This window comes from Drosophila obscura, unplaced genomic scaffold, assembly GCF_018151105.1.
Source record: "Drosophila obscura isolate BZ-5 IFL unplaced genomic scaffold, ASM1815110v1 contig_165, whole genome shotgun sequence".
NCBI classification, from domain to species: domain Eukaryota; kingdom Metazoa; phylum Arthropoda; class Insecta; order Diptera; family Drosophilidae; genus Drosophila; species Drosophila obscura.
The window spans coordinates 263658-283389 of record NW_024542752.1 but is presented as its reverse complement, the minus strand read 5'-3'; the positions used below and the strand labels follow the sequence as shown (position 1 = coordinate 283389).

The window sequence follows — 19732 nt, the reverse complement described above, 5'->3', positions numbered from 1 at the left end:
GCAATCAAGTCCCTTGGCTATTTTCTAGCCCAACCTGCCTTTCTTGGGCGCTTCTATTTTATGGTCAGCGGAACCCTTTCTCTGGCCCATACAATTTCTGTCGTGTTATGCTTTGCCCTGTCCTGGCCCTTGCCGTGTTGTCCCCTGTCTGACCTGGCCCCATGTCACCCATTTAATCTGCCACAAATTTTTAATTGACCTCCGTTGACGTGTAATTAATATCTGATGTTGGTGTTGCCTCTGCCTCTGCCCCTGCCCCTGCCCCTGTCTCTGCCTCTGTCGTTGGGCTGGTCACTCGCTTGTTACTGTGCTCCACAATCCGATGATCCCAATAAATGCCAACCAACGTCCCTCATCACCGTCATCGTCATCGCCCTCGTGATGGCTGCCTGCCTGCCTGCCTGCCTGCCTGCCTGCCTGGCTGCCCTGGCTAGCTGGCTGTCTGGAATGGGGCTTAATTTGTTGACCCTTGGCTATTTATACATCGCATTTGAATTTGTATTTATTTGTATTTGTATTTTTAGTCTCCCGTCTCTCCTTTCTTTGTTTTTTTTTTTTGTGTTTTTTGTGCGGTCCTTTGCATTAATATTCGTATTTGTGTTGGGCTTTACGTAGCGTGATGGGGGATTTGGTTTGCGTGCCGTGGGCTTTTGCGGCAGAGGCACGTAAGCAGCGTATGTCGGCATTACGCATACGACACGTGGAGCGCTGCATGCAATCCCGCAGCGACATCTGCAGCGTCAGCTGCCCAGTCACCACAAATGATTGCACTTTCTCGGTAATTAAATAGAAATCATAATGCCTAGTCACTGGATATGATAATAATTGAACTGCACTTAACGTACGTAAGGGTAACAGCAATTTTAATCCTCCAATTGAATCCTCTAATTATGGGCTTAGTTGCAGCTGTTTGGGGTCCCCCACACACACACACATTATAGGCTTAGGGGACACGCACACACACACACACACAGACAGGCAAGACAGGTGAACCAAATTGATGGACGAATGTCGGCAGTGGGCGTGGCTGAATCAAATATACGGATAGTAGTAGAGGGAAATGACAAGAAGCAGTGCTGGCATGTGGGAGGGAAAAAAGGAAACGAATCAACAGCCAACAACGATTGCCAATTTCATGGTTCCTCTATGTCTCTGCCTCTGCATACCCCCCACCACCACCTCTCTCTCTTTCGCTTCCTGTGCGTTTTGCGGGTGTCTCTAATTGAAACTTGTCTTTGGCTATAATACCATACCATGGCCCATAAGCTGTCCAACCATTTGCCGTATCCCCTACCCACCCCATCTGTACATACATACATACATACATACATTTGTATGCAGTACATGAACTCTGATTTATTTTCTGGATGTGTTAAGCAAATGAGCAAACATATTGATCTGAATTAGTGTGAGTGGGTCTCAGAGTGCTCAGAGGGGCACTGCTCGTAGGCGAAGCTCGGACGATTTTCATGCGGTTTTTCGATTGATTTAGCAGCGGTAAAAGTTCAAGCTGTAAATGCTACATGTAGCAGCTTCTTTTTGCTTACTTCTTTGTTTTTCTTTTTTGCTTTCTATCTGCCAATACCTAACTCCTATGGGTTCACAGGGCTAATACTCTGCTCGTGGCGAATATATTTGTAATTTAAATGTTCCTGAAGGGAAGGAAGATCTCCGTTCTGAGCCTGCTCCTTCTCCCCTCCTGCCATCCTCCCCATCCATCCGCATTTGTCATTCCCAATTGCTGTTTCGCTTTGGTTCGGTATGCATTTTTGGCCTCTTTGCCTTGGCTTTGTAAATATTCAATTGACTTGTGTAAATTTCTCTTTCGAGGGCTAATACACTTTACATGTTTGTCATTATTTACTTTTCAGCTCACACACACACACACACACAGACACAGGAAGGAGGCCAAGGACTGCCTGGGACAATGGGCTTGTGACGGAGACTGAGTCTGAGATTCTCTGCCCTTCAGCCCCGTAAAAGAGTCCATCAAGTTCATGATGAAGTGCATTAAAACTGATTAAATTCTGAACGGTGGCAGGCAGGCAGGCAGGCAGGCAGCCAGTACTACTACCAGTACTACTACCAGTACGAGTGCTGCATGCGGACAAAAACTGATTGATATGTGCACACACTCACTCACTCGCTCCTTTGCTTTTCCTTTTCCTTTAGCTTGTTTCATACATTTAGTGGGATTAAACGCTTTGTGCTGATTAAATGAGTTTAGAGCACATCCAGCCAGCCATTTCAGGCTGTCTGTCGGCCAGCTTTTGTCCTTCTACCTCTCAGACAAATACACACACACACACACATATGCGCGATTGACATTTTCCGGCTGCCCTCTGAAGGTGTGTGTGTGTGTGTCCCTGTTGCAAATGAATAGCTTTACGCAAGTGAAGTTTTCACTCCCCAAAAAGTTCAACACTGCAAATCACTTTTATCGACATTATGAACGGTTACAGCCAGACATTGCGCCTAAAGGATACCCAAAGGACACTTTTTAGTCTTATTTTAAGCGAAAATAATTGCTGCAAATAAAAACTCATACTCATGGGAAGTTCTTTGCTTCACTTTAATTGTCATAAAAGGGGTTCTTCTACATTAACATACTTGTGGATGGCTTAGAGTCTGATATTCAGTGCTCATTACTGCTGAGTATATTTGGCTTCTGCCCAAAAAAGGAAACTTTCAAATATCTGGCACTGATGCAGAAACATTATTTGGCGGCACTGAGACTCAGCTTAGCTGCGCCGCAAGATTTTCCCGGAAACACAGGGATTCGGATACGCGGGCACCCAGCTCACTTCCACTCCGCGGACTTTTTCGCTAATCAAATTGAATGCAAATAAATGTATTTCGAGTCAACATGAGGTCTCTCTGGTCCCTGGGAGACTAGCAGACTGGCACGCTGTCAGACCGTGTGGGGTGCGGTGCGGTGGGGTGGAGGGGCGTAACCAAATTTAATTGCTTTAACTGTCAATAAATGAATTATGTGCGGGATGCTGTGCTGTGCTGTGCTGCGGGGACTGTGCTGCGGCGGCTGTTGCGCCAGTCAAGTTTTGACAGCTGTCAAAATTTCGCTCCCCTACTGTCACCCGCCCCTGCCCACGCCTATTATCGAGAGCAGGGAATTCGGCGGCACCAATTGTTTTATTAAATATATATTTTTGCTGCGAGGCCAGGCCATCCACAATTGTTTGTTGGAATTTATGGAATTCGCAGCGTGACACAAGAAATTAGCGCTCCATTTTTCCCATTACACATGAGGACCAGGAGGAGGTGGAGGAGGTGGTGGGCTGCTGATGTAATGGCAACGAGGATGGGTATGCGTGTATGTGTATGGGGGGTGAACTTGGCTTGAGGCCTGGGGAATAGGCTTCATTGTCATCGTCTTGTCCTGGCTCTTCTCGTATCGTCTCGTCTCGCCGTCTCTCATCAAAGTCAATTTTCGTGTTGATTTTTGCTTATTTGCGCATCTAAATGGATTTTTATCGCAATGTTTTGCAATGTCCTTCCGGCAGCAATCAATACACACACGCACACACATGAATAGGGCCCCTCCCATCTGCCCGATTTTCGTGTGCAGCATTATTATTATTTTCCCCCAAAAGTTATGTCTATTTCCCTTTCGTTGGCTGTAATTTGTGTGCAAACGAGTCGCAGACGATGGCTGAATCCTTCGTCAGCAGTTAATGAAAAAAAGCCAAGGCAGAAGGTAGGATAGGAGTAGTATCTGAGGATAAATAGGAACCGAACGGATACTGCCAGGATGGCACGAAAGTGGCCAATGTCTAGTGAGTTCCAGTAATTGCCGTGGAAAATGTAAAGAGAAAGATGGCTGGTCATTAAAGGCAGCTTCTATGAGACCAGAGATCTGCATGAATGGAGCGACATATTGGCGAGTGGTGAGCATTAAATTGATGCAAATACTCGCACGATATGTTTATAAAATACACGCGAAGTGTCACCTTTAAAGCTGTTGCTTCAAAATGATGCCAGCATATTCTATCGATGTATTTCGAACACACTCTCCCAACCGATGGACTAACAGACATTTGCATATGGCCTCTGCTGCCTCTAAAAGAGAGGAGTGCCTCTGCATTAGTGTGTGTGTGTGTGTGTATGGTAATTGGCAACGTATTGACTTGCCTGGAGGTGAGCCCCAGACCCGTACCAGCACCCAGCACGTGGCTATGGCTCCGAGAAGCTAGCAGTAAATTAAAAAAAAAAAAATAAAAAATATATATATAAGCCACGCGGATAACGCTTGGGTTTTCACGGGTTTTCATCTCTGTTGCTGGCACATATATAAATTGGAAAAAATACAATACGCACACAGACACGCATACATATGTATGCATGTATATAGGAACTGCCGCTGGGGTAAATACCTGCGAGAAAAGTAAAAAATAAAATTTGATTTCTCATCGTTTTGCTCGCTTTCTTCCCCGGCGGTTGTTTGCTCTTTGGCTTGCCCTTGACAGCGGCTCCAGCGACTTCCCGACTCCCCGACTCCCGACTCCCAGCATCTCCCCGCTTGGCAAAAAGCGAATCTTAAACTCGAATTTCAAACTGTTTATACGAATATGATTAACATTGGAAGCCGTGCAAAAGGGCAGGACCACACTCTAATTAACCAACTTTACAAATAAATAAAGCAAGGAAAATGTCATCTCAGCGTTCGTATTTCAGCCAAGTGGCTGCGTGGGGAAGCAGCCTGTCCCCTGATTTATCCTTTTTGGGTGCACGTGCCATTTGCGAAACTCATGACTCATGTTGACTGTCCCTTTTTTTGTCGTTTTTTTGGTTGTGTGGTTGTGTGTGTGGTGTGTGTGTGTGTTTGTGGCCACTAAAGCTTAGAAATCAAAGATTGAAGCAAACACACACACACACACACACAGAGATTATGAGGGAAGCCAATAAAATAGATCGCTTTGGAAGTGCGTTAAAACAACGGTCTAAAGTCATGAATATATTATCGAAATTAAGAGAAGAATATGCATATAAAATTGATAGGGCCTTAGCCCAAGGAGAACAGTGAAAGCTCTTAAAAGAGATGAGGGAGTAGGAAACCAAATGGAAGGTAGATCTATTTCCATATTTTGATACAATTTCTATTCTATATTTCGATTGGTTATTACACGTATTATATGTGTGCATTAGCAGGCAGCTTAAGTCGAGACTGTCTTCCCAGCTTCCTCTTCTCTATAGATACGAGAGCTGGCAAACTTTGATTGCCAACTGCAAGTCCTTTATCCATGTCGAATGGTTGTTTTTTTCCTTAAAATATTTGTTGTATACATTTTGATCTACATAGACATCTACTTCTGGTTCCACATCTTTATCTTTCTCTCCCTTCCCTCGGGTAACTCCTCTCCAATTAAGATTTCAACAGAACCAGAACCTGAACTGCCTCTAAATCGTTCTGTTTTTGATTTGTGTGTGTGTTTGTATTTCTAGTCCTTTGTGTATGTGATAAAACTATTTATATCTATTTTCCTTGCTCCTATTTTGTTGGGGTTTTTTTTTCCAACTTCTGTTTATTTTTTTAACTGGTTTCCTTTTGCCTACCCTCAGGTGTCTCTTTTCCAATAAAGCTATGAACAGAACTGCCTCCAAATGGTGCTCTTATTGAATGCTTCTCCATCTTCCTGCTCCTCTATCTATTGTCTGCCCTCAACTCTTTCCCACACTTCTACCCACCTACATCCATTCTTTCTTCTTGCTGCTTCCACTGGATTTTTGCCTCTTCTGCATCTGGCTTGAATAATTTGCGCAGCCATTCGCCGAGCGGGTAGCCATCCAATTTGCTGTCCGCGACAGCTGCGAGCCACGTTCATGTTGACTGGGGGGCGAAAGTGCGGCGCAAAAGCCACGGCTGAGGTGCTGTATTTACCCAGAGCTTTTAATTAATATACTAAAACGATTTTATTGGCTGCGAGACGGGATGGGACGAGACGGGACGGGGCCCCAGGTGAACGGGCGGAGGTGTCCTTGCGAGCGAGCAAAATTGAAATTCAAAACCATTCGTGGCAAGAGGATGCGCGAAGAGCTGAAGCTGAAGCTGGTGACGGAGTCGAAGCCTCCCCTGAAACCGCAAACAATTTTTGCCGTTGACATCTTCAAAGTGTTTAACGGGATCTGCGTTTGGGGTTTGGGGGGGAGGAGTCTACCTGCGAATGTGAATGCCTGGGCCGGAGACAAAAGGTAAAAGGCAAATGGGGAAAACTGGCAATTGGCAGCTGGCGGAAAAGTTTCACCGCAAAAGTGTATGGCAAATATGCAAATTTGCACTCGCCCTCCCTCCGTGTCACCGTCTCTCCATCAATCCGTCAATCCGTCTCTCAGTCCCTAATCCTTTTTCCGTTTTGATTGATATCAATGTAAGAATTGTTGTCAGCAACTGCTTTCGTTTCGTTTTTTATTTCGTTTCTCCATCAGGAGGCCATCAGGCTGTGTTGTTGGTTGTGTCACCCTGACCACTGTGGAGGCCCCCCGAATACGTACCCAGTCCTGCGAATATGAATAGCCGTGTGCTTTTAATTATTTACATTTGCCTAGGCAACAACGGGGCAGCAACGGAACAACGTTGGAAGATGGAAGATGCGGAAAATGGAAAATCCAGATGAAAAATTTCAACTTTTATTGCGGCTTTGCTTTATTGCTTCTGCTGCTGCTGGTGCTGCTGCTGCTGCTGCTGCTGCTGCTGTTTCTGGTCTGCTTAGCTTTCATTTTATTTGTTTAAGATTCCGTTTTTTCCATTGCTGCCTGTTTTTTGTGTGAATTTCATTTCACATTTCACCTGTGGCCCCGGGAAGGAGACACGACCACCGCCTGAGTGGAGACGATTCGTTTGCTTGGTTGCCAGGACATCGCCGCAATGGTAATTAAAATAAATGGCACAAAAAAGTGCCCCAGCCCCAGTCCCCAGCCCCAGTGCTGGAAATCCATCCCATTCACCAGCCACATGCTGGGACAGTGTTGCTGAAGAGCTTTTTTGAGCGTTGAAGTTGATCAACCCAAATAAAAAGAAGATACAAAAAGGGCTGGCAGCACATCGTTAGATGATATTCAGCAGCACTGAGAGCCCGTTTTACTGGTAAGTCTAAGTATACTTGCATCAGTAGATATCATCAGCAGCAGCTGATTAAATAAGGAATATTTTGCATTGCCTTAAATCGGTATAAAATGAACAGCACGTATAAATTACAGCAGCAACAACAATACATCACGAGAGTGTGGATGTGTGTGTGTTTATGAATAAAATAATAGCCAAAAGAACAAAAAAAAAAATACAAAAACAAGAAAAAAGAACAACGAAATGATAATAAATAAAATTGTTGGCGTATGAGCCATGAGAAATGTGGCAGGTGAACGGTGGAGATGGTGGTGGAGATGGGAAAAAGGATCCCAATGACACAGCACTCTCTCGCTGTCTCTCTGTTTGAGAGGCAGGAATATTCGTGCGCGTATGTATGTGTGTATGTTTGGTCGCAGCAGAGGCAGAGACGTGTGCACATAACATAAATACTCACTTTGCGCATATTATGGCGAAAAAAATATTAAAATAGCCAGATGGTAATTGCAGAGGAGAGCCCCTCCCTCAATAGGTAATCACATGCCGACAAAAATTCAATTTTTCCTTTTGATGCAGGCCTACTCTAACTTCTTTTCTGAGATATTACATTTTGAAATCATTTAATATTTAATACTAATAATAAATTAAGACTTTTAATACAAAAAAAAAAAAAAAAAAACAATATAATAATAACTGATTTCTTTTTTAAAATTCAAAATAACTTTAAAAAAAAATTCCACTGATTTTAAATCATCTATTTTAGTGGCTATTGAAAATTATGCATTGAAAGCAAATTAAAGGATGTGCAAAAGAAAGTATAAATTTAGACGGGAATAATCTGGGAAGTGTAGGTCCTTAAATTTATAATTCCAGCAAATTATGAAAATGAAACCGCGACTGAAACTGCGAGTATTTTTTTAGCGGCGAAAATGTCATGGAAACATAAAATAATCATAAAATAAAAGTAAAGTTGAAACCAAAACCTAAAACCCAAAACCCAAAACCGAAACCAGAACCGCTATTGAAACTGTCATTAAAAGTGAAATTGACTTTGAGAGTAGTATAATTAAAACACACACGCATTCCGACTAAAATTCACTGCGGAGGAGACTGTGACGGAATGTGCGTCTGTGGGACAGTGACAAAAGTTTTAATTGCACTTTATATATGAAAATGCGCACTAATCTAGCGAGAATCTCGCATCTCGCATCCACGTCCCCATCCTCATCAACTAAATCATTTGGATGAAAAGTGAGGACTTTAGTCCGGGTAAAACAAGCTAGCTTATCCATCTGTGTGTGTGCGTGTCTGTGTGTGTTTTGTGCATGCTTGGGTGGCAGCATTTAGTTGCAACTAAATGATAGAGCAAACGAAGCAACGGATTCGTGATCGAAGAGAACGGACAGCTTTCATTACAGGCATCAGAGGCGAAAGTTCCTGTTACACAAAGGCAAAGGCAAAGAAGGTAGCATTAATGCAAATACAGTGAATTCGGATGCTTGGATGCTCGGATGCCCGTATGACCGGTTGCCCGGTTGCAGCTTGTCTAGGTGTAAAATTCCTGTTCATGTTGCTGCAGTAATTCTATGCCAATGAAAATTGGAATAATTGTGTCTGCATCTGGGCTGGGCCTTGTGCTCCTTGTGCTTTGCACTGGCATTTATTGGCACATAATTTCACTGAAAATTATGGTATATTTTGTTTCATGCCTCCCCAGAAAATTATGGTGCTCATTTTCCTCTGTCAGTGCGTCCCCACGCTGGCTATCTGTTTATCTTTGCTTTGTGCTGCTCTCCACTTCGCTCTTTAGTTTAAGCTTTCCGTTCGAGGAATGGCCTTGGCCTTCAAAAAATTTGATTATTTTTCAGAAGCGATTCGAGTTGAATTTCTGTTTAGTCAAAAGTCAAGCAATGTACATTTTCTGCACTAAGAATTGTATCTTTCTGCCTGTCTTGCTGGATTTATTTGCCCCGTCTCTCTCTCTCTCTCAAGTTTTATCTGCCTACTCCTTCTTAGCTTTAGCTTTGCTCTGTGCTGAAAGGATACTTTGTTGCTGTGGCAAGTTAAGAGCTTCAAGCGCACAAAGACCCTTGATTTCCCCCCTATGTGTGGGTGTGTGTGTGTGTGTAGGCGTATGTGTGCTCTAGTTTTTTTTTGTCATATTTTTTTTGTTCCGTGTTTTTTCTGGTTTCTTGTGGCTGCTGGTGTTGCTTTCTGACGCAGCCGCCGAAATTCCCACGCTTGCCCTCTTAAGTATGCAACACTTTATTGCTCATTAAAACGATTGCTTATACAAGGCCCGCACACATGTGTATATGATATATGTGGCACTTCATTTGATACGCTCGCCCCTAAGTGGGTCAAAGAAACGGAAACCAGAGCAGACGAAACCTCAGCAGCCCAGGACGGACCCCAGAGTCGCAGAGTTCATCCCTTGCCATTTCACTTTGGAGCGATACAAATTTGATTCGATACTGAAGCTGCAGTATTAATTCGTGACATTTGCATAACGGAAAGAGAGTCGGATAGAGTGAGAGAGGGGGAGATTATTGCATTCATTGATTGTTCAGCTATTGTCTCTTTGTGCCAATAATTTAGAACTCAATTTTGATAGCTCATGTTTATGCTGCTCTAATCATATATATTATATAGTCTTACGGGCAATGTTTTGGCTCCTTTTGTTGTGTGAGATTCCTATTTACATTTAATTAAAATATTGAAATTCCAAAAGAAAATGCCATTTCGATTGATTTGTTATTTGTAATTGTACAGCCTGATATGTAATCCGATAAATGATGATTTAATGGACTTTTACTGCCATCTAAACGAATTTCAATTGCACTTCGGAGCTAAATTCGATTGGAACGATTTGTGAGCTCGAAACAAATTGAAACATGATTGATGGCATTTAAAAAGTCAGGATTTTCTAGTCGATAGGATTGGGAGGGACGGTGGGGGCGTGGGTGGATTGCTTCCATTATGATATTTGCTGTCATCATCCACCTGATTGCCTCCACCCACACACACACACACAGAGAGACACCCCCGCTGCGGCATTAGCAAGCTGGTTACTACCAATAATCTCATCCGACTTGTCTGTCAATCTGTCAGCATTGCCATTTCCCACACCCGCACTGCGGCGAGACAGAGGCAGCGATACAGAGCTACAGAGAGTGATGGGGAACAGACGGAGACAGAAGAGGTTCGAAGAGCGGCAAGCTAATGCGCTTAATAGACAACTCAGACGGCAGCTGTCCTACAGGAGTGTCTGTCATGTCTGTGTGTTCTTGCAGCTTCAATGACTCGTGCAAGTTGTTGCACGATCCCTCGGCTCCCCTCCCACACACACAGCCGCACAAATAATGCAACAACTTTGCAGTGGCTGCCGAAAAAAACAAACAAACTTTGCTTTTTATTCGCCTTGTTCGTTGCGGTTGCCGTTGCTGTTTGCTGTTACTGTTACTATTTCTGGTCCTGTTCCGGTTGTCGCTTTTCGTTCGAGCTTAGACAAGTTGTTCGCTTGTCTGCTGCCTAAAGAGCGAGCGATACGCAGCCCCAGCCCCAGCCCCATCCGCCTGTGGCACTCTTGTCAACCCACATAGCCGTGTTGCAAGTGTAGCCAGAACTTGGCTGGCAGCCAGGAGACGCAACTACGCTTCTACGCTTCCACGCTGCTGCTGTGCCAGTGATGGCAGCAGGCAATATCGCTTGCAGAGTCTTGCCGATAGCAGTATCGAAACATAAGATAACTAACTGTTTTGTACCGAACGATTAAGATGAGCTAAAAGTTACGCATCTGAATAACTGAATATAAATATATACCAAAAGAGAATCACACAGGAATATACTGGGTATAGAAACCATAAACCATAAATATATTAAATCGTATTAAATATTTATTTATAGCTAAAGTGAAGGCCATCTCTGGGTTTCACTGATTTAAAGTCTACTCAAAAGGTTTTGCCACTTAATGGGGTCGTTTGCATGCGAAAAAAGTGGGCCATAGTGCAGTAGAATGAGCTGTACTTCATAGTGCATATACATAATCTTTCATGCTCCCCACACCATTGGATTCAACGCAGAAGTGTAGCCTCCTTTTGGGGTCGTTTGCATAGCCAGCAGAGTGGCCTGGCACTCTGAGAGACTCCAGGGTGGCAGGATGCTGGAGACAGGAGACAGGAGACAGGAGACAGACAGCAGATAGAAGGTTGAGCAAAAAGTAGATATCATATAATTTTAGTTATATCCCTGCTGCTTATTTCTATCTTCATCTTGACAGCGTTTTAATAAAATTCCCTCCTTGTCGAGTATCTGTGTCGGATTTGGTGGGTTGTGGAGGTGACCCGGGGTAGCTGCGGTACGAGTATCTGTCAGATACAAGACGACACTCATTGGGGTTCATGTTGCTGATGCTCCTTCCGCTCCTGCTCCTGCTCCCGCTCCTGCGGCTGCTGTTGGTGCTCCTGCTTCATTTTGGCCACATGCTGTGTGCACACTTTGACACGAAGTGCACTAGCTGCAGCCGCCACAAGCAAAACTCCCCTGCTGCGCCCCTTTCGCCACTTCACTCCCACTACTCTCAGCCACTCCTCTCTCCCACTCTCACTCCCACTCCCACTCCCACTCTCTCGTTCTCCCTCCCTTTGTGGCACCTCCTGCTACTTGTCGCTGTTTTCTTTTGAGACTTACACGACATGGCATGGTCCCCATGGCCCACTCTGACCCGAAAAAGTTGTCTTCTTGCGTGCATTTTAATTTGGCAATAAGCGTGCCTCTCACCACCGCCCTTTTACCTTGCCACAAACCCCACGCTGTTCCGCTGTCCCCTCTGCCATGCCATGCCACACTCCCCGCTTGACGACAAGCGGAATATTATAATTAATGACTCAAGGAACAACAAAACAACAAAACAAAAACACACACAAAAAAGTAGAGGATGAATAAAAAAGTTTCAGGGCGCCACAAAATTTGTTTTGCCGTGGCACAAAAATTTCAATTAGTGCTCCGACCTCTACTCATTAGCATATATATGGAGAGAGAGAGAAAAAAGGAGCGATAGAGCGAGAGAGAGAGAGTGTGTGCAACGTGCAGCGTGGCAGCGTGGCAGCGCGCATACAACGTGCCACAAGAACCGAGCAAACACAGCAGAATGAAATGCTGTAAAATGCAATGAAGCGAATGAAATGAAATGAAGAAATTCAAGTGAACTGAAATTAAATGACATAAAATGACTCCAGAAGACTCCTGTGACATTCTATCCATTGAGAATAGTTGATAAATATTTGTTGCCCTCAAAGGACACTGGAAACGCAACAGAAAAAGAGGAAGAGAGGGAGAGCGAGAGCGAGAGAGAGACTGAGATGAAGCCATTTCTCTGATGAAAATTAAGAACATTTCGCAAAAACTGTGTCTGTATAAGAGAGAAGTGCACTGCAGTGGACGAGAAGTGCACATCATCGGGTTTGGAAATTCGATTTTATCTGCAGACCCTTAAACTCACACGGTAATGCTGCTTACACTGCTTGAAGGGACAGACGGGGGGGATAGGGGATGGGGACTGTGGACTGTGGACAGGGCACTGTGGACTGGGCCCCTTTGTCCTTGGCCAGTAGTTCGTTTTGATTTGCCAAACACTTTATCACTTAATGTTCGTTTGTGGCAGCTTACTTTTTATACCTCTCTCCCTCAGTCTCTCTCTCTCTATCTCTCTCTGTCTCTCTATTATATACAGATCAAGATATACATATGTATTGCAAACATATATACACACTGCCACTGCCACTCCCTTACAGACATTGTCTGTCGCTGTTGGCTCCTTTTGCGGCTGGGCCAACTCTCTTGTTAAGTGAAACAATTGAATTGTTAACTGAACAATAAAGTATTTTAGTATTATTAGATTTTTGCTGGATCCAGCATTTCCCCCAGTAATACCCACTCTGCCAAGTTCCCGTCTCATTCCCATTCCCTTTTGTCACATCTTTCGCGCGTCCCTTTTGTCGCTTATCCCGGGCCCTAAGTGCCTCTTTCGGCTCTGATACGGCTGATATCGTCGGTCGGTGCTTCTTTTTTTTCTTTTACTTTTTTTGGCTGCTGTCTCGAGTAGATTTCCAAACATATTTCTTTACTCTTGTTATATGTCATTTGTATTATGTTCGCTTATTCTGCCTGCCTGCCCGACTGACTGACTGACTTTGGTGGCATTCTCTTCCTGGTTGGTTCGCATTTGTTCGTCTTGGCTTCTTTGTTGCTGTATTGCCAAAGCCATTTAGGTTTTTGAATTTATGGCCATTTTGCGTTTTGTGGCTCTTTTTCAAATGCTCTGGCAATTTATGTTTTCTGGCCTTTGACGCCCGCCCTCCCCCAAACTCAACCAGAAAACCAGAACCCACTCTCACCCTTAGCGACCTGCCACTGTCTCTGATTTCGAGTAGGTATATGTGATTTACGAGCACGAGTCGTAGAAAAATAAAATCCTAAGCGAAGTCCAAGTCCAATCAAAAGCCTAAAAAAATGCCAAAAAAAAAAACTAAAATGAAAATCAAGGAATTTTTGTTTTTTTTTTTTTGCTACTTTCAGTGAAAAATGGTTACATAGTGTTGTACACGTAGGAAAATTGGCATAAAAAGGGCAATGTATTTATACGATTGATGTACAATGTTGCAACAGGTACTTCAATCCATTGCAATGGCTTTAAGTTTTCCAAGCAGGTGACTTATTCGTGAGTTAATTTCCAGCAGGGCAAAAGATTTATCCATCGAGACCATCAAATATGCCAAACGGAACGCGGGAATTAGCAGAGCCAGCGGATATTGGGAATTGTAATCTTCAGATGATGGCCAGGATGAACACCGCACACACACACACACACACACACAGACAGGAGCAATCAGCCGAGGCACGTAAACAGCTCGGGAGATTAAAGAGGAAATCTGTGGGGGTAAAATCAGCGATGGCAGCGGACGAGTGCGAAGAGCATCAGGAATCCTAGTAAGCAATTGAATGGAAGGCAATCAACAGGCAACTGGCAACTGGCGACTGGCAACTGGCATCCCGAATGCTGGCAACACATTGTTGGCGGGCAAAAATTTAATTGAAATGCTTGAAATGCGACAGTGTGGAAAAATGCCAGAAAGACAGGACCCATAGAGACAGCGACTGCTTTTATGCGGGAGTATGCTAAGCGATGTGCAAGAAAAATATGTCAGGGAAAAAGGAAAAAACAAAAAGAAACGAATAGTAAAAAGAGCAAAGGGAGAAATCAAAAAAAAAAAAGAAGAGAGAAAGAAGGAGAGAGAGCAGGAGAGTGAGAGAGAGATGGTCGAAAAAGGGCAAGGAAACATGGCCGAGCGCCTGGCGTCGATACAAAGACAACTTTTTAATGCCATTCAACAAAGTTGTGATCGCTCTTGTACCATAGTCTGTGCAGTGCTGTGCTGTGCTGTGCTGTGCTGTGCTGTCCTCTCCTTGGCTGGACACACGGTACACATAAAGGGCGTACTGCCGTAAAGGGCCAAAAGCGTCGAAGCAATCGAGACACCATCCCCCCCACCCGCCACCCACCGGAGCCGAAGCTGAGTGAACCAGAAAGTCAAAAATAAAAAATAAAAAAAAAAAACTTTTGATGAGCTGGAGAAGTTGCATGGCATGGTCCTTGCCGTTCTCGTTGCTTTTATTATATTTGCGGCACGTCCTTGAAGCGCTTGCCTCCCCCCAGCTAGACACCCAACCCCAGTCAGAAGGACAGAGGCAGGACAGTCGGGACAGAAAGACAGAAAGACATGCAGACCGATGGACAGTCTGAAGTAGTTCTTGAGTATCTCCATCTGTGTGCATCGTTTGCCATTTTGTTTGCGAATTTATTTTACTGACGGATATTCGCTTTTATTTATCGTAATCCTGAATTCTGATATTGCTGTACAGGAATTAAGCGAAGAAAGGAAAACTAATCAAATTGTAATCTCGCTCTCGTCCTGTGAATGCCTCTTCTTCATATGATATTCATTTGGTTTTTAACAGAATTTATATTGGCCAGGTCCCAGGTCCTGCCTGTGTGCTGTGTGCAGGCAGTTATGCTCGAATTGAATAATATATTTCCCAGCCATGGAGTGGCAGCACTCACACTCACACCTTCTCCAACCCCCGTAACAAAAAAGGAGTAACAGAAATAGAAATGGAAACAGCAACAGAAAATGTGGCATTTTGTGTTGCATTTTGAAATGATTTTTCCATTTCATTGTAGTTACAACTCGAATCATCGAATCATCCATTCATGCATCCATTTTCTGTTGCTGTTGCTCATGCCTCATTTGAGGCAATTACGTACACACAGCAGAGAGCAACGGCAACAAAAGGGTACATACGCGCGGTGAGTGGGGTGGGGAGGCACGGGCACTCTACAGACCATCAATTATCCTTCAAATGGGAGATGAGAATGTTGGCCCTGGCCCAGGCCCCTTTCGCTTTGATACGAGGCAATCCAACCAAATAATGTAATACACCCACGTACATATGTAGGAGACCTGTATTATGCTCAAATTAAGTTCCGAATTTGGCATCAGTCGATACGGATTGTTTCACTCCACTGGCGGCAAGCCACCAAATCAATCAAATCAAATCAATTTTTGAGCTATGCAGGTAATTGACATTAAAATGGATTAGCACCATTCGCTATCGCTATCGCTATGGCAATGGATTCGATTGCATTCGATTGGATTGAATTGAATGGAATTGATTTGGCTTGGCTTGGCTTGGATTGGATTGGATTGATTTCATTTGATTTGATTGGTTTCGTGTGTCACACGATTCGATCTGATACGCTGGATAATTGCATTGCATCGGAGCCAGAGCACAGCCAAGTGTTCGAATTTTAATGATTTTACAAGCGAATGAAAATCAATTAAACAACAGTCAAAATTGGGCTCAGACAACGGGGAATTCGTTTGGTCAAAGGATGAAAAGAAAATGAATGTTTTGCTACTCACATAACCAATTCATGCGCTCAGTGTACTCGACCTTGCGCTTGAGATCCTTGACCAGGGCGCGGAAATCGTCATCGTTGAAGTGACACTGGATGATCGTGTTGTTCAGTTGTAGAATGCTGTACTCGTTGTTGCCGTTGCCGTTGCCATTGCCGTTGCCGTTGCCATTGTTTGAGGCTGCCGCCGCGGCAATGGTGGCCATGGCGCCCTGGGCCCCGTTCAGGGTATTCGACTCGATGTCCGTGGCACTGGCGCGCATCTGATTGGTGACTCCCACGCCAACACCGACGCCAACGCCGACACCGACGCCCACACCAATGCCCATGCCCAAGCCGTGGGCATCGCCATCCACATTGCTGCAGGATTTGCTCAGAATGATGGTGGCTCGATTGGCGATCGAGTTGGCCGCGAGCAGATGCTCCCCGGCGGCGCCGCAGCTGCCGCGATGGAACGGCAGCTTCCCCGTGGCCGTGGCACAGTTGTTGTTCTTCAGCGTGATGCAGTGCAGCTGATTGGAGAGCGCCGCCTGGGCGGCCTGCACCGCCGAGCAGTCGCTGGCACGCCGCCGGCGGGGATTGTCGCTGCCGTCGGGCAGGCTGGTGGGCTGCAAGTAGGAGGCGGCGCCGCTTGTGGCCGCCCCGAACGCCTGGCTGGTGGAGCTGCCGGGCAGCTGGTTGTCCGGGCTGCTCACTGGCATGTTCGACATGGACGTGGACATTGTGAGGGCCAGACCGGTGTTGGTATTGGTATTGGTATTGGGGGTGTTGATGGTGGTGGTGGTGGTGGTGGTGGTGTTGTTGTTGTTGTTGGAGATGTTGTTGCAGTTGTTGTTGGTGGTGTCCGGGGAGTTGCAGGCACGCTGGTGCCGAATGACGGTCAGCTTGCAGCGATGCTGGTCCTGGTCCTCGTAGAACTGGATCAGCAGCTCCTCCAGCAGATTGATGGGGGTGCTGGTCGAGGCGAACGACTGCGAGGCGGAGGCCGAAATGGACACGGAACCGGAAACAGTGGCTGCCGCGCCGCTAAACGTCGAGCTGCTCGAGGACTTGCGACGCACAGTGGTTGTCGTGGTTGTAGTTGTTGTTGTTGTTGTGGTTGCTGTTGCTGTTGTTCCTGTTCCTGCTGGCGTGGTGGCTGTAACCTCAGGCTGCTCCAACGGATCCTCGTTTGGTGACGACTCCTCCTCGGGCTCCTCCTCCTCCTCGAGGTCGCTGCTGCGACTGCGACTCCGACTCTGACTGTGACTGCTGGCCGCCTCGATGCTGCTGCTGCTGCTGTTGCCCGCAAGCGGCGGTGCTGCTGTCTGCTGGACAGCTGCCCCAACGGCCACTGCGGCAGCGGCCAAAAGCAGGGCGCGCTCGCGCTCTTTGCCCGGATCGAAGATCGAGTGCTTCAGCAGGATCTCCTGCAGCTGGCGACGCTGGCGACGAGCGCTGTACGGATTGACCAGATGAAAGTCGCCGTAAAACTTGGACAGGCCACGGACCCGCGATGCTATATAGCCGATCTTGCGCAGCAGCCGCACATCGGCGCCTAACGCGGCGGCGGCGGCTGTTGACTGTTGCTGATGCGAATGTGAATGCGGATGTGGATGCTGGAGCTGCTGGTTGTTGCCACGTTGCAGCACGGCATTGCCACTGCCACTGCCACTGCTGGTGCTGCTGTTGCTGTTGCTGTTGCCGGATGATCCCTGTGCCGTCTGGCAATCGATCTCAATGTACTCAAGACACTCCTCGCTCTCGCTCTCCGCCAAGCTGCTGTCCTCGATGTCGCTGCTCGTTGCAGCAGTTGCAACCTTAGCTGTTGCTGCCCACTGCGGCTGTTGTTGCCGTTGCCGTCGTTGTGGCTATGACAGTTGTGGTTGTGGTTTTCGCTTTGGCCGTTGCCGTGGTGGCAGCCGCATTGATTTCGGTCTCGGTTATGGTCGTGGTGATTATCGTGAGTGTCTCGAGGGTTTCCTCGTCGCTGCTGCTGTTTGCTGTTGCAGCGCCTGCTGCAGCGCCTGTTGCTGCTGCTGCTGCTGCTGCAGCTGCTGCTGCTGCTGCTGCTGCACTGGTGCTGCCACGTCGACTGCTACTGCTGCTGCAGCCGCTGTCCTGGTACATTTATAGGCAACCCTCGCGAACCCTTTTTGCCTTTTTTTTTTTCTCTTGTTCTCTGTTTGCCGCGCGGCTCGCTCGCTCACCCGCTCGTTTACACTCTCGCTGCTGTCCGCTGCTTTAATTGTTATTAATTTTTTTTTCTTGATATTTTCCCGTATTTGTATTTGATTTGCTGCTACTGCTGCTGCTGATGCATAAATTAATTTTGAGCTGGCACTAAGGATCTCTCTTCCTTTTCTGCGTTGAGTCTGTTTTTTTTCCGCCGTTTTCTGTATTTTTTATGAGGCTGGCGCCTTTTTATGGCCGTTTCTTTTGTTACTTGCAATTTGTTTTTGATGTTTTTAATGCCACGGCAGCAAAGTTATGCAAATTTCCCGCGTAAACAGAACGGAACAGAACAGACCGTAGAACGCGTATCGCGTATTGCGTATACGCACTGGTTGCCGCTGCTCAAATCAATTCAGTGGAAAAGTTGCCGCCACGCGCATTTTTTGGGCATGTCAACCTCTTACACCATCCACTCGCTACTCTCTGCTCTCCACCTCCTAGTCTCCACTCCACACTCTCCAGTCACCACTCGCGTGACTCTAGCGCTTTTCTTTGCTATTTTCCACCAGCTTGTTGCTGTTGTGTTTTACATTTTATTGTATTTTAATTTGCATTATTCAACTGTTTGTCTGCTTCGCCAGTTATATGCCTCTCCTCTCTCCCTCTCCCTCTACCACTCTTCGCCACGGTCTCCGGTATCCCGTCTCCCGTCACCGGTCGGTGGGCGGATGGGTTTTGTGTGGCTGGGGCTTTGGGGTGGCGCCACTTCCGTTTCCGTTTGGCAACAATTCCGTTTGACGCTAACAAATCTGGAAAAAATGAGGTAAATGGGAAATATTTATGAGATTTTGAGGGAACGAAACCAAAGGACTAGCAAGTAATTCCATTCCTAATTAATACATAGAGCCCACAAACGAAAGATTTTACATTTTACATGCTAAAGGTTTAACATTAAAGCCCACATAAATATTGAAAGCAGACAGGGAATTTGCGGCAGCCCAAGACTAACTTTTGTGCAGCCTTATCTATGATATATCTATATCTATATATATCTATTTTTTTGATATTTAAAATAACTTAAAATCACTTTAATTTGGAATAATTGTAAGAAACAGTGGCCATTGATTTTAAAAACAATGGAAATTATATAAAACTTAATTGATCTGATTGATTTTTATATATATTTATTATTAATAGACCATATATTAATATATAATTATTAATGATATATTTAACTACATTCATATGTATAAACATAAAAAAAAGTTTGAAAATATCTTTTTTGTTTGTGATTTAACCCATTTGGCAATTTTCTGAGAGAGATGGAATAATCGATGGAATATTTTTTGAATTAGGTGTAAGAGGATAATGAAGCAAAACAAATTGGTAATAGTTCGAACTTGGTGGCGCTGGTAAGTGAAATATCACCAAGAAAATTTTTGCCCTTTAAAATCTTCAAATGGTTAGCTAATATAAAGCCTAGCACTCAAACAAGGTCGAACTTCAAAAGGAACAAAGGAAAAAGT

At 45.3% G+C, this 19732-nt stretch overlaps 1 protein-coding gene across 1 annotated transcript in view; it reads right to left on the bottom strand.

The window, feature by feature from the left end:
* LOC111070729 (high affinity cGMP-specific 3',5'-cyclic phosphodiesterase 9A) overlaps window positions 1-19015 on the bottom strand; it is a 44952-nt gene extending 25937 nt beyond the window's left edge. The window contains 3 exon segments of the mRNA XM_041591974.1: window positions 16060-16746; window positions 16852-17867; window positions 17869-19015. Of these exon segments, the coding sequence (XP_041447908.1) occupies window positions 16060-16746; window positions 16852-17867; window positions 17869-18161 (1996 nt within the window). The 5' untranslated portion in view covers window positions 18162-19015.
* Between the last annotated feature and the right edge of the window lie 717 nt (window positions 19016-19732).